This window comes from Saccostrea cucullata, unplaced genomic scaffold (genome assembly GCF_032062105.1).
Source record: "Saccostrea cucullata isolate Sc308-1 unplaced genomic scaffold, CSIRO_AGI_Scuc_v1 ctg854, whole genome shotgun sequence".
In the NCBI taxonomy this organism is placed as follows: domain Eukaryota; kingdom Metazoa; phylum Mollusca; class Bivalvia; order Ostreida; family Ostreidae; genus Saccostrea; species Saccostrea cuccullata.
This window is the reverse complement of record NW_026934639.1, coordinates 532,908-547,320: the sequence shown is the minus strand read 5'-3', so window position 1 is coordinate 547,320 and position 14,413 is coordinate 532,908. Positions and strand designations below refer to the sequence as shown.

The 14,413-nt window shown below is 36.8% G+C and overlaps 3 protein-coding genes across 3 annotated transcripts in view; 1 reads left to right on the top strand and 2 right to left on the bottom strand.

The window, feature by feature from the left end:
* LOC134241103 (uncharacterized) overlaps window positions 1–187 on the bottom strand; it is a 59,138-nt gene extending 58,951 nt beyond the window's left edge. The window contains exon 1 of the mRNA XM_062723191.1: window positions 24–187. Within this exon, the coding sequence (XP_062579175.1) occupies window positions 24–138 (115 nt within the window). The 5' untranslated portion in view covers window positions 139–187. The remainder of the gene's footprint in view (window positions 1–23) is intronic.
* A 3,543-nt stretch (window positions 188–3,730) lies between these two features.
* On the bottom strand, window positions 3,731–5,155 carry LOC134241086 (uncharacterized). The gene has a single exon (XM_062723170.1). The coding sequence runs from the start codon at window positions 5,153–5,155 to the stop codon at window positions 3,731–3,733; it is 1,425 nt and encodes a 474-aa protein (XP_062579154.1).
* Window positions 5,156–9,872: 4,717 nt separating this feature from the next.
* LOC134241085 (uncharacterized) lies at window positions 9,873–12,578 on the top strand. Its single transcript, XM_062723169.1, has one exon. It carries the CDS (start codon window positions 9,873–9,875, stop codon window positions 12,576–12,578), a length of 2,706 nt encoding a protein of 901 aa, XP_062579153.1.
* The last annotated feature ends 1,835 nt before the right edge of the window (window positions 12,579–14,413 follow it).

Sequence of the window (14,413 nt, the reverse complement as noted above, 5' to 3'; positions counted from 1 at the left end):
AGAAAAACATTTCAAAAGGTTACCTTTGACATCGGCAAAAGTCATTGGTGTTGTCAAAGCATGTTGACAATATGATACTCCAGCACCAAATATGAGACAAAAAAATACATGTAAGTGAATGGAAAAATCACCAAACATGTCACTTTTTACTGCAAGTGGTTTTCCTCCAATGCGCGAGTTTGAGATGCACGTTCAACCTCTGTCTATGGAAATAAAACAAATACACACTTTGAAAGATTTTTTGAGAGAATTCACGATATTTTTAACCATCTGGCTGCGGGAAGGACATATATGTCCCTGGCGGCAGCATAACTTTTGAGACGGCTTTTCTTTATTATAAAAATGATATTTGACTGCATTTTTCGCTGAATAAAGGTTGTACAAAACCCCCCCATGAATTCTATTGTAACTAGTTTCTTTAAAAGTACAGGAAAAAGAAAGAGAGTAATATTACTATATTTACCATAATGAATGACCCTTGTAAGAAAGATAATAAGTTGTGGCATGTTTTCATCATACTTTAATTTAAAAAATCCATAGAATCCTAAGTATTGGTCTCTTAGGAGCTTACATTTTAAAATGTGTTTGCGCTTTCTAAATGCAGTAAACAAGCATGTAATAGTCTGTTATCAAATACAGTGTAACTTTTGTTCCACAAATAGAGGACTGATATTTGGACACATATAGAGTCCTTATGAACTTTAAAAGTCAAGGTCTTATCAAGAGGTCAAAGGTCAAATGTTGTGATGTGATCTACTGAATCTCTTTTTTGCAATTGAAATCTTTTTTATCGCCAAACTGAAACCACTGGTACGGAAGCCCGTTGAGGCCAGTTCAGTGAAAGAAATATTTTCTATTGCGTTTAATCGCAATAACTACTGTGTTTAAACGCAATATTATTTTTGCATTTAATCGCAATAATTTTTGCATATGAATATTTATTGGGAAAAATGAATTTATTGAATATTTTATTTAATATTAATCATCATATGTAAAAATGACTCCCATTTCTTGAAAAACAAATTTATACTTACAAATTAACAAGTTTTGCAAATAAACTCTGAAACAACTGCACAAGAGTTCTTACTTAAGCCTGTAGGAATACACTAGGTATATAAGATGATGTCCGTAAACTATATTCATATTTCACTTGCATAGTAATTACCGTCTTCCTTGGAAGACGGTATATGTATAGTTGAAGTTTTTTACGGTCTTCGGACTATGCACTTCCTCTCTTTTATGATTGGTAGAAAATGCATGATGAGAAAATTTTCAATTATTTCATTGGTTGAAATGCTGTTCAATGTAATGGAGATATCTTTCTAATGATCTAATTTTCGTACGACTTAACAATTTTGCAAGATTTTCAATCTTAAAAAAATGACAAAACGAACAACAACATCGGCAGTGATTAATTCCTAATAACATGATTTTTTGAATAGCAATAGATAAAAAGATTTCTTTAATTTCATTATAAATAAAATTTGATTTTTATTGCTTGCAGGCTTTACAATTTGTTATTATTCTTTTCCCCTTTCTTGTTTGAAGAAGGGAATGGAATCAGCCGAGGTTTGCCGAAAGCTCTCGGCCAGTCAAAGTTTACGGAGATGACCGAGCAACAACCGTGGTAGGGCTAATGCCAGTAAAAAGCTAATGTAGAAATACAAAATCAAGAAATTCAAAAGAATTATACGGCCCGATAGGTGTAGATCAGTTTAGTGTTTAAGATTGTTGCTAAAGACGGTAAGCTTTTTTAAAAAGCTCTACTTGTTATCGTAAATTTAATTAAAAGTCTACTTTCACTTTCGGTTAACAGCCTCGAAATAGCACTAAAGAGAGTAAAGTGGCGGATCTAAGTAACTGGCATTTAAAAAAAAACTGACTACAAGCAAGTGCTTATTAATTTCATAAAACGCCATTAATGAATTATTCAATCAAAACTTGATTTAAGTGATATAAAAGAAATAAGCTCTGATCATTGATTAAAAAACAAAGGGCGCGCTTGGTTTGTCTACACCTTACTACACCCGGTGTAGACAATTTACACCTTATAATCAAGTGAAATTAGGTGCAGCGTAGCAAATTCAACATGGGCGTCAAAATTTCAACCAGCTGAGGGGATCCTATTTGCGGACGATTTTTTAATAAAATAGTTGTTGTGATTGTGAGCATTTCTTAAAATCCATTTAAAACAAAACAAAATTATGAAAAGGCAAAGATTTTTTTTATAAAATTTTCCTAGCTACCCATAATTACCCTTATAACTAAATATCTAGCCATAGTCAAATATATCTAGAGACTTTATCACCCAAAGATGCAAAACTTGCGTATTTCTTATATTACAAATTATGAAGTTTTTCATTTTCCATAAAATGCACAAAACATGGTCCACTATATCACTAAAAACAAATTCATCACGATCAACATATCAAATACTTGACAGTAAACTAAAATACTGGAAAAGAAATTCTGCAGTTTTACCGTCTTGTCATTTGTCAGCCATATTGAATTTTCGGTGTAATTACCTACACATATCCTGCACAGAGTGTAGATGGTGTACACCTAAAGTGTACACTTTTGCACTTGATTATTGAAAAGTGTACACCGAGTGTAAGGTGTAGACAAATCAAGCGCGCCCAAAATGTGCAAATCCTTTCCGTTTATGTCCGATCTCGCTATTTGTTGAAAGTTCTAGAAAGTCAAGTGACATCGATCCCGATTTAAAAAAAAAAATCGAGGCGATTGTTTATCATGAATTGACATGGAAATAAATGTAAAGAAATTGGTAACACAGTGAGTTTGTGAATATATCTTAGTAAGTTGTGCAAATGTTTTATAAAAAAAAAATGTCGATGAATGGCCATGTTTATTTGTTTAGACATATAAAATGATACAAGTTTGACTTTTAGATATTTTGATGTGTTCTTTGATGAATATTCTACATTCAATATTAAAAAAAAAATTATATATACCTTTTATGCCCGTATGTTTATATATACCTTTTATGCCCGTATTTACATATGGGATGAAAACAAATGAAAGCTTTTTTTCAATATTTTAAAATGCTGACAAATATATGAAAATTATAGTTAGTTGTGTACATTGATTCTCTTATCCTTGACGTAAATGGAAACAGATCATCTGAAGTATAATAAGCAATAATATTAAAATAAAGTTTCTAACATATAAAGAGAAAATGCCATTGAGCACCTGTAGCACATAATGTATAAGATAGTGCAACCAAGGGCGGGTCCAGATTTTTTTTTCCAAAGGGGGGGGGGGGGTCCATCCCAGTCAAAAAAAAAATTCTATTCCAGAAATTTCTTTACAAGCAGAAAAAAAGAACCTATTTCGTGTAGTGGATGACTGTCAATGATTCTAATGACTTTCATACCAATATATATATATATATATATATATATATATATATACGTTGATAAGTTAAATTCTTGGTACAGTAAAAAATACTTAAATAAATAAAAACAGAATGCTGCAGTCCAAATTAAATAAAATCTTTACTGTTAGCGCTTTCAGCCATGTTGGCTCTTCAGACAGTTATAAAAAATTCAAAACGTTGTCAATAACGTTGCTAATGACGTCGTGAAAATTTAAGTCATTATGACGTCACAATGTAGTTTGTGGTAGCGGCTGCATGAACTTTTTCAACGCAGTTAAAGAATGTATAATTAAAGCATAGAAATAAAATAAATTTTGTGAATTATACATAATCTCATTTGCAATTCAGTTTTGGTTTAAAAAGTCTTATAAAATAGTCCTCTTTAGTAACACGGGCGATTTCATCCGATGTCCACATTTTGTAGAACGGGAAAATCTTAAATTTCCCTTTACCACATTCGGCGAAATGTTCTGAACAAGGGGTGCATCTGACAGTTTCGTCCCGTATATGTTGCTTGTGTACCCTTACTCGTGCGTTAAGCTGATTTGTCTGCCCTATATAATATTCGCCACAGGTTGGGCATATTGCACAATAAATCAAATTTGAAGATTTACAATTCATGCTAGTATTAGGTTTTAAAACTTTCCCGTTTTTAAGTGTAATTTGTTCGCCTTCCTGTATGAAATCACACGTTCCACATCGGGGGTCACTACACTTTCTGACGACACTCTGGTTGCTAGAGGAAAATTTTGCTTTGGTTAATATCCTCTTCAGGTTTGGTGCTTGTCTCCTGCTGTTAATAATTGATGATTTGTCCAGAAGATTTTTCATGTTTTCAGATTGTTCTAATATTGGAAAAAATCGCTTTGCTGAATTGAGAATATTGTGGTTACGGGGGTTGTGAGTTATCACAAATGGAATATTCTCTTCGTCGTTTTCCTCTGGATGGCGAATATTTCGTAATTGGGTTATAGGTATGTCTTTTGCCCGGTTGATTCCGTCCTCAATAAGGTTCATTGGGTAATTTTGTCGCGTCAGGTGTTGTTTTAGTTCTTGAAGTCTTTTCAAGCGTAGAGAAGAATCGGTCACGATTGTACAAATACGTCTCGCCATATTGTATGGAATGTTCCTTTTTGTATGTGACGGATGGCAAGAGCGAAAGTCCAAATATTGATGGGTATCTGTTTCTTTACAGAATAGGTCTGTAGAAATATCCTCTCCGTTTTTTATTAAAAGTATATCAAGGAAAGGAAGCGAGTTACGATTCATGTCACTTGTGAAATTAATTGAATCGTGTAACTCATTTATGACCGAATGGAATTTTGTAAGATCCTCTTCACTCTTTGTCCAAAAGATGAAGCAATCATCCAAGTACCTTTTCCAGTTCTCTTTAATGTACTGCGTAAATTCTAGATCAAATGTTTCCGGCAAAATGTTGTAAAGTTTTTCTTCTAAAAATCCCATTACTAAACAGGCATATGTAGGGGCGACTTTGGTGCCCATGGCAGTACCTTTGATTTGTAGATAATTTTCATCATCAAACTGAAAATTATTATTCTCTAGTACAATTCTAAGTCCTTCTAAAATGAAGTTTGCGGGGAATCTATCGTCGATTTCTTCCGGATACTTATCCAACCAATATTTGATCGCTTCAATTCCTAACTCATGCGTAATATTAGTGTACAAGCTGGTAACATCAAAACTAACAAGTAATGTTTCTCTTGGTACTGTTTGTGGAATATAGTTGAGGAAATCCATATCATCACGCACATAACTGGTACTAAAGAGGACTATTTTATAAGACTTTTTAAACCAAAACTGAATTGCAAATGAGATTATGTATAATTCACAAAATTTATTTTATTTCTATGCTTTAATTATACATTCTTTAACTGCGTTGAAAAAGTTCATGCAGCCGCTACCACAAACTACATTGTGACGTCATAATGACTTAAATTTTCACGACGTCATTAGCAACGTTATTGACAACGTTTTGAATTTTTTATAACTGTCTGAAGAGCCAACATGGCTGAAAGCGCTAACAGTAAAGATTTTATTTAATTTGGACTGCAGCATTCTGTTTTTATTTATTTAAGTATATATATATATATATATATATATATATATATATATATATATATATATATACAGTGGCGTAGCATCGTTTTTGAACGTGGGGGGGGGGGGCCAGCCAGAGAAAATTTTTTTTTTACATACCTGAAAAAGTTGACAAGCAAAAAAAAAAAAAAAGAAAAGAAAAGTTGCCCAAAGTCGAAAGTCCTATTTCGGGGGGGGGGGGGGAGGTTTGGGGGGTTGGAGGTAAACTTTTTCTCACTGTCAACTACTTTTAGTACCAATTCTAATGCTACATTTTTGGTACATCACTAAAAGTGGGGGGGGGGGGTCAACCAGGCTTTCAATTAACATTTCCTATAGGTTGGTCTTTTTTAAGGATTTTTAAAGATTTGTCATATATAATTCTATGAAAAAAATTGGATTCCCTTTTGTGGCCCCGCCCTGCCCCCAAATGTCATGTTTATAACAATTTAAAATCTACACTAATCAAGAATGCTTCTATATAAGTTTCAGTTCCACTGGTTCTTGAGAAGAAGATTTTTTCTGTATTTCTATGTAAAACTTAGATTCCCTATAAGAAATATTGAGGCCCCGTCCTAACCCCCCCCCCCCCCGTCATGATTTTTACAGTTTTAAATGTAGACTACGCAAGAATGCTTCCACAGAAGTTTCAGCTTTTCTGGCCCATTGGTTCTAGAGTAGAAGATTTTATAATGACCCCACCCTATTCTTGTCTTTTCTTGATTATCTTCCCTCGTAAGGGGACTTGGTCCTTCATTTTAACAATTTTTATTTCCCTTTAGTTACCCAAGAATGCTTTTTACCAAGTTTGGTTAAAAATTGGTCCAGTGGTTCTTGAGAAATGGAAAATGTGAAAAGCTTACAGACGGACGGACAGACGGACGACAGACAAAATGTGATCAGAAAAGCTCACTTGGGCTTTCGGCTCAGTGAGTTAAATATGAAACACTTCACATGCAATCAGTCAGTAAGATATGAAAATACGGCCCCGGGGGTGGGGATGGCCTTCCTATGCTCTAAATACAGAGAAAAACTTATTAATTCCTCAAAAAGGGACAAATCGAATACTGCAATATTACCTCTTGTAGTAGTGGAGTGGGCTCATATAGACCACGGTTTGAATTTCGCGCGCAATGACGTCATTAAACTTTCGACCAATCAGAAGGCAGCATTTGAATTTTGGTCACGTGACCCCATTTTGGAAGGCGGGAAAATCGGATTTTTGAAACACCTATGTTTAGCCCTGGGGTCAAATTCAAAAAGGTAACCAAAGAGTATCGTGTGCCTCATCACATGGAAGGTCTTGACAAGTAGGGGTCATCTAGTGCAAAAAACAAAAAGATACCCGAAGGGTATCATGGGACACATCAATTTGAAGGTCTCGACGAGTAGAGTTTAGCCCAGGGGTGTTCTGAGGTCATCAAGTGCAAAATCAACAAGTTACTCAAAAGGTATCGTGTGACATATTAAATGGAAGGTCTCGATGAGTAGAGTTCAGCCCGGGGGTGTTCCGGGGTCATCAAGTGCAAAAATCAAAAGGTTACCCAAAGGGTATCATGCAACTTATCAAATGGAAAGTCTCGACGAGTAGAGATCAGCCCGAGGGTATTCCGGGGTCATTAAGTGGAAAAAAAGAAATAAAAAAGTTTCCTCAGAGGTATCATGTTACATATCAAAAGGAAGGTCTTCAAGAGTAGATTTCGATCAGGAGTGTAAACCCCTCCTCCCCTTCCCTCAACTCAACACTTTGTTCTAGTAATAATGATCAATTACTACCTCATTCATAAATAATATAACCGTGCACAATACATAAAGGGGATTCTTGTAGCCCTTACTGGGAATTTTCCGTGACGTAAACATTGAAATTATCTTCGTCTTCAAACAACAAAGGTGACTTAAGATTCTATTAAAAATTCATTTTGAATAGATTTTTACTCGACCGAAATACTATGAGGTAGAGATATGTTTATTTCCATACCTCGCAACGGAGGTAAACAGGTAGAAACATGCCTCAATGAACTTTGGCATTTAAATGCCTGCATTTAATCCGTAAAAAGAAGTATACACCATAGGTAAATATAAAGATTTTTCTAGAGAGAGAATCATTCAATTGAAAAAAAAGACCACAGGTCAAAACACGTATATATTTACAAACCATGACCGAAATAACAGGTAGAGACATGTCTCAATGAAGCGGAGCATTTAAATATCTAGTGTATTCACACACCGTAAATTAAAAGTTCATTATCTCCACCAGTTATAACAATCCTGGCACAATCATGCGTAAAAGTACATTGTAAGAAAGGGAAGTGAAATACAGTTTTGAAATTCGGTTATATAAGCCTTCTGCCTAATCACGCCAAACATAAGGTGCCTGTGATTAATAAAATGTAACAAAGTTTTTCCTTTACGCTTGGATGGTGCATCAATCATTTATCTATAGTTATACATGTCTCAACACGTCCAGTCCATTTCGATCTGTCATCCGTCTAAAGTACAATTCGTCCTAGTTTTCGGAAAGGGTATTCAATAGATAATCGCTCAAGTGAGACGGTCGTAAGGTTCAACGCGACCTAGATTTTTACAGGGGGGAGAATACAATAGCTAATCTCTCAATAGAGATACAGGTGACCGAATTTTGTGAAAGAAACGACGACAAAAGATGATAAAGAATAAAACTATCGATGGAGGCAATGAGGGTGCACGAAAGGTTAAAAATGAATTGATAGAGTGATTATATGTGTACAATTACTAGGGTAGCCAATAAAAATGAGTTTAATTGATATGTTTCTATGGAAACAAAATGTGATTTTCGGTATGTATGACAAGTCACAATAAAGAGGTCCACTACAGGAGGAATTAAAATAAAATAATACTTTTAATGATCATAAAGTAACCAATCGTTTCACTTGTTTTTTGTTTGTTTCCATGACGACTTTAGAATGATATATAAGTTTCGGAATCTGGATACTGGTGTGTCATAAATCATACAGCACCCTAACGAGTAACATCGGGAAATCAACACGGTTGCTATTTAATTCTTTGGGATTTAATTTCTTTCTAAGGTAAGAAATCTATATATATTTTAGATAAATATTAAATTGGAAAATATAGTGATTCTTAATTTTACACTTGATTTGATGAAATATTACAGGTTTAAACTTGTTTATTCATGTTGTTGTCTAGTATCCATTCATGATCTCGAGATCATGAATGGATACTAGACAACAACATGAGCTTTTGTAAACACTACGATCGTAGTGTTTACAAAAGCTCGGTAGAGTAAGCAAGGAATTAACTACAAATCTCGTTCCCACGTGACCTTTTAAAAATATTCGACCTGTCACACAATTCGATATACTCTTTATTATATATTATATATATCCTAAAATTCAGCAAGCTTGTCTAAGACTCTTAGAGAGAAAATCTTTATTTACAAACAATATATTCTAAAATGTGAAAAAGAAATAAATTTCAAATAAAAGACTGTTGTTATAGTATAGTACTTAACGGACTTTGAATCAAAGAGTACGTACTACTAATGCAGTTTACATAAAAATATATATATTGTAGAATATGGAAGCATACAGATGTGACGTTTGCGGGAAAAGGTTTGCAAGGGAAGGTAATCTTGCGCAACATAGAAAAAAGCACGGTCTGTATCAATGTTCAGATTGTCCTCAGGCCTTTACAACAGAGAATAATTTAGAACTGCATCGTTATCACCGTCATGGTCAGTCCGGAAGAGGGAAAAAGAGGACAAACGAATCTCCTCAATCCGGACCTTCAATGAAAAGACGAATTACCAGGATGGATGACCCTACAGTAAACTACAGAGTTACGCCACTTTGTGAACAAAAAATGCGGAAATTTAACACCACGGCAAACAGATATCCAGTGCACTTTCAAGACCTGGATATTAGGTATCTACCTAATATTCTACAAAGTCTTCGTCGCCTCTTTTCTTCGGTGATAAAAGATTTGACAGGTATAAATACCTTCAATATCTATGGATGTTGCACTGGTAAATTAGATTTTAAGCAACACATTCTTAAACACCTTTTAACAAGGCTGGATAATAAAACATACCTTTTCATCCAACATTTGTTAACTCCATATCCTTCTTGTTATAGATGGCTGATATCCCATCTTCTCCCTCTTAAATAAATGCATCAGGTAAATATCTAGTGATATTTTTTAAACAGGATTCATGGACTCCGGAGACTTAATTCGCTTAACTGTCCAGTGTCCTGAGCTGGATTACCCCATAAGTCTACCCTTCATGCGGGTAGCGCAGCTATCAGCGGATCGTCTTCTCACCGAAATCGAACGAGTTCTTCAGTCTTATGAGGAATTTGTTGTCGATCAGTCGTTAGAAATGGAAGTGATCCATGTCAAACTGCCCTCAGGGAAAGGGCATAAAAAGAAATGCTTTGTTGATTTGGAACGAGAATTGACAAAGAAAAAATGTTTCATCCGCATTAAAAACAAGGATGATTTGTGCTGTGCTCGGGCCATTATTACGGCCAGAGCTAAACTTGACAAGGACCAAAGATGGAACTCAATTCGACAGGGTCGAAACATACAGAGAACTCTAGCAGAAGAATTACATAAACTTGCCAATGTACCTCCAGGGCAGTGCGATTTAGAGGACGTGAAGGCCTTTCAGTCAGTGTTACCTGGATACCAGATCCACGTTCTTTCCAAAGATTGCTTCAACGCCATCGTGTACCAAGGCCCAGAGGCAGAGAAGAAGATCTACTTGTATCATCACAAGAATCATTATGATGTTATCACTACGATGTCGGGGTTCTTGAACAGAAGTTATTTTTGCCAGAAATGCCAGAAAGGATTTAATACCAAAGAAAAGCATATCTGCAATGAGCCATGCCATCTATGTCACAGATGCCACGACGACCAATCAGAAAACTGGCAGTATTGTTCCACGTGCAAACGTCATTTCAAGAATACTACCTGTTTCCAACTTCACGCTGAATTGTCCTCCCAAGGCAATTCCACGTGTCATACATACTATCGTTGCCGCCAGTGCTCCACCACAGTAAACAGAAACAAATCGAGACAACCGCACGTGTGTGGAAACAAATACTGTGACACTTGCAAAATGTTTATGTCCGAAGATCACGTGTGTTACATGAAAACCACGGCAGAGGAAGAAGAAACGAAGCTGTTGAAAAGAAAACGGAATGTAACGGTCGATGAAGACGACGAACAACTCAAACAGTGGATATTTTTCGATTTTGAATGCACACAGGATGACATGATCCAGTGTGATGGGGGCTATTTTCCCCAGATATCCATCAAGTGTGGAAATTGCCATCGCAAAAACTGTCACTCGAATCCGTGCGAACAGGGCTTTGTTCCAAGGAAAATCACTTCTTGCAAAAATTGCAACCAATCGTCGTGTGGTTCATATCGACACGTGCCCAATTTATGCGTGGTTCATAAAGTGTGCGAAGAATGCATTGACGAAGACGAGATCAACGAGCATAGCTACTCTTCATCATGCCAATACAAGCAACGCATTTTCAATAGTCCAAACACACGTGACGATTTCTGTAAATGGTTATTCTCGGACGAAAACGAAGGAGCCAAAATCTTCTGTCATAACTTTCGATGGTACGATAGCTATCCCATCGTCAGTTACTTGTACGAGAACGCCATCTTGCCTGAAGTCATCATGAACGGATCCAAATTCATGAGCATCGAGATACCTCGTCTCAAAATGAAATTCCTGGATTCAATGAATTTCATACCCATGGCTCTCTCAAAGATGCCAAAGGCGTTTGACATACCTGAAGTCGCCAAGGGCTATTTTCCACACCTATACAATCGAAAAGAAAATCAGAGGGTTATCGTGAATCACCTACCAGACGTACAGTTTTATAATGCAGATGGTATGATGCCCGATGATCGCACCAAGTTTCTTCAATGGTACAAAGAACATCAACACGATAGTTTTGATTTTCAGAAAGAAATAATCAAATATTGTCGGTCTGACGTCGATATCCTCAGGCGAGGGTGTCTCAAATTCCGCGACATCTTCATGGACATGACGTCAAGAGATGATCGGGACGGTGTTGACCCTTTCGAACGCTGCATCACCATTGCCTCGGATTGTAATCTGGTATTTCGCAGTCTCTTTTTGGAAAGAGAGTCTATCGGCATTATACCACCCCAAGGGTATCGACCGAAAGACAGACAGTCCGTCAAGGCCATGCAGTGGATAAAATACCATGCTCATCAAACAAACATAGATATTCAACATGCAGGCAACGTAGGGGAAAAAGCGATTGGTCCGTACAGAGTTGATGGATACTATGAAATAGGGAATCAGAAAATAGTGATGGAATTCCATGGTGATTATTGGCACGGTAACCCCAAATGCTATTCTGCCAACACCCTCAATAAAGTCGTGGGAATGACCATGGGAGACCTCTATCAGAGAACCTTGGTAAAGAGAAGGTACTTGGAATCTTTGGGATATACTTACCTGCAGATGTGGGAGTCTGATTTTGACCGGGCTGTAGAGTCCACAGACGAAATGAAGTCTTTTTTAGAGCACCTAGAGTTAACCTCGCCCTTACAACCTAGAGATGCTTTTTTCGGCGGTAGAACCGAAGCCTTTAAACTGCATGCCCAGGCAGATGAAAACATTGATATCAAATATTTTGATGTGACTTCACTCTATCCCTTCATCAATAAAACGGGCAAGATTCCATTGGGACGCCCCCAGATCGTGACCGAAAATTTCGATCTTCTTCAAAACTACGAAGGCCTCATCAAATGCCGCATCCTTCCCCCAAAGCATCTATACATGCCAGTCCTTCCATCGAAAATCAACAATAAGCTCCTGTTTGGCCTCTGTCGAACGTGCATGGAGAAACAAATACAGACCTGTGAGCACACCGACCGGGAAAGGATGATTTCTGGAACCTGGGTCACCGACGAGGTCAAAAAAAGCCGTAGAAATGGGTTATGTAATGGACAAGATTTTCGAAGTGTGGCATTTCGATCGCATATCACAGTACGATGCACAAACAAAATCGGGCGGGGCATTCACTGACTACGTCAATACATTCCTCAAAACGAAGCAAGAGGCATCCGGTTGGCCAAAATGGTGTCAAACAGAAGAAGACAGATGCAAGTACATAGAAGAATACCACCAAAGAGAAGGAATTTGTCTCAAATATCATAACATCGTAACGAACCCAGGTCTCAGATCGCTCGCCAAATTGATGCTCAATAGTTTTGGGGTAAATTTGGTCAGCGAGAAAACATGCCCAAAACAACTTATGTGACTGATCCCTGTGAATATTTCGATATGTTGACTAGCAATCACCAACAGGTCAAAGACGTCAGTTATGTGTCCGAAGAGATGGTACGACTCCAGTGGGTCTTAGACGACGATTTCGTGGAGACCAGCGGTCGAACCAACGTTGTCATCGCAGCGTACACTACGGCACAGGCCCGTTTAAAATTATACTCCTATCTGGAAAAATTAGGTGACCGGACTATATATGCTGACACAGATTCTGTCATCTTCATTGCACGGTCTGGGGAATGGTCACCACCTCTGGGTGATTACTTGGGGGACATGACAGACGAGACCCCCGGAATGAAAATCCTTTCCTTTGTCACCGGCGGACCGAAAAATTATGCGTATACCGCCCAAGACCAAGATGGGAAGATAAGTACGTGTTGCAAAGTTAAAGGCATCACACTGAATTACAAGAACAGTTTGGATATCAACTTTGATACCATCAGAAATATGCTCACTACCAACGAAGCGTCTGTCGTCACGGTCCGAAACGATTATAAAATTGCCCGAGATTCCAAAACCACAGAAATCATCACCAGAAAGGAAAATAAAGACTACAAACTTGTTTTTGACAAAAGAGTCTTGCAAAGTGGATTGATATCGGTACCATACAGATATTAGAATGTATCATAGAGAGCTTACTTTGTACTCAGAAACTGTAATTTGTGATGTTATGATTTCTTGTATCGAACAATGCTATTATGATAGTCCTTTTATCTCGATGTATTGGTAATACACAGTTATATTTGAACGTATCATAGATAACTTTATTCTTAGAAACTGTAATTTGTGATGGTGCGACTTCTTGTATCGAACAATGCTATTATGATAGTCCTTTTATCTCGATGTATTGGTAATACACAGTTATATTTGAATGTATCATAGATAGCTTACTTTGTACTCAAAAACTGTAATTTGTGATGGTGTGACTTCTTGTATCGAACAATGCTATTATGATAGTCCTTTTATCTCGATGCATTGGTAATACACAGTTATATTTGAATGTATCATAGAAAGCTTACTTTGTACTCAGAAACTGTAATTTGTGATATTATGATTTCTTGTATCGAACAATGCTACGGTGATAGTCCTTCTATCTCGATGTATTGGTAATATACAGGTATATTTGAATGTATCAGAGATAACTTACTTTGTACTCAGAAACTGTAATGTGAGTATGTTATGATCTCTTGTATCATACAATGCTATTATGTCTTTCTATCTCGATGTATTGGTAACACACAGTTATGTTTTTTTGAATTATTATTAAAATGATGAAAACATTTTCTGTCTTTAAATGAGAAGTATCTTTGGGAAGAAAAAAGGTGAAGATAGCGAACCATATCATGACTTTTCATAGAGTCGTCTTCGACCGGTCACGGTAGCCTAGTGGTAGAGCGTTCGCTTCGTGATCGGAAGACCCGGGTTCGATTCTCAATCGCGGCGCCGCGTCATACCTTTGTTAAACATAGGGAGTGACTATTCCTTCGCCAAGCGCTCGGCACTAGATGTGAAAGTCACGGGTCTTTCGGATATGACCTTAAAAACGTAGTTCCCGTGTCACGGTAAAGAACCCTCAC

Excerpts from the sequence above, each read along its gene's own strand:
- LOC134241085 (XM_062723169.1), top strand. The coding sequence starts at position 9,873 with ATGGAAGTGATCCATGTCAAACTGCCCTCAGGGAAAGGGCATAAAAAG.
- LOC134241086 (XM_062723170.1), bottom strand. The coding sequence starts at position 5,155 with ATGGATTTCCTCAACTATATTCCACAAACAGTACCAAGAGAAACATTA.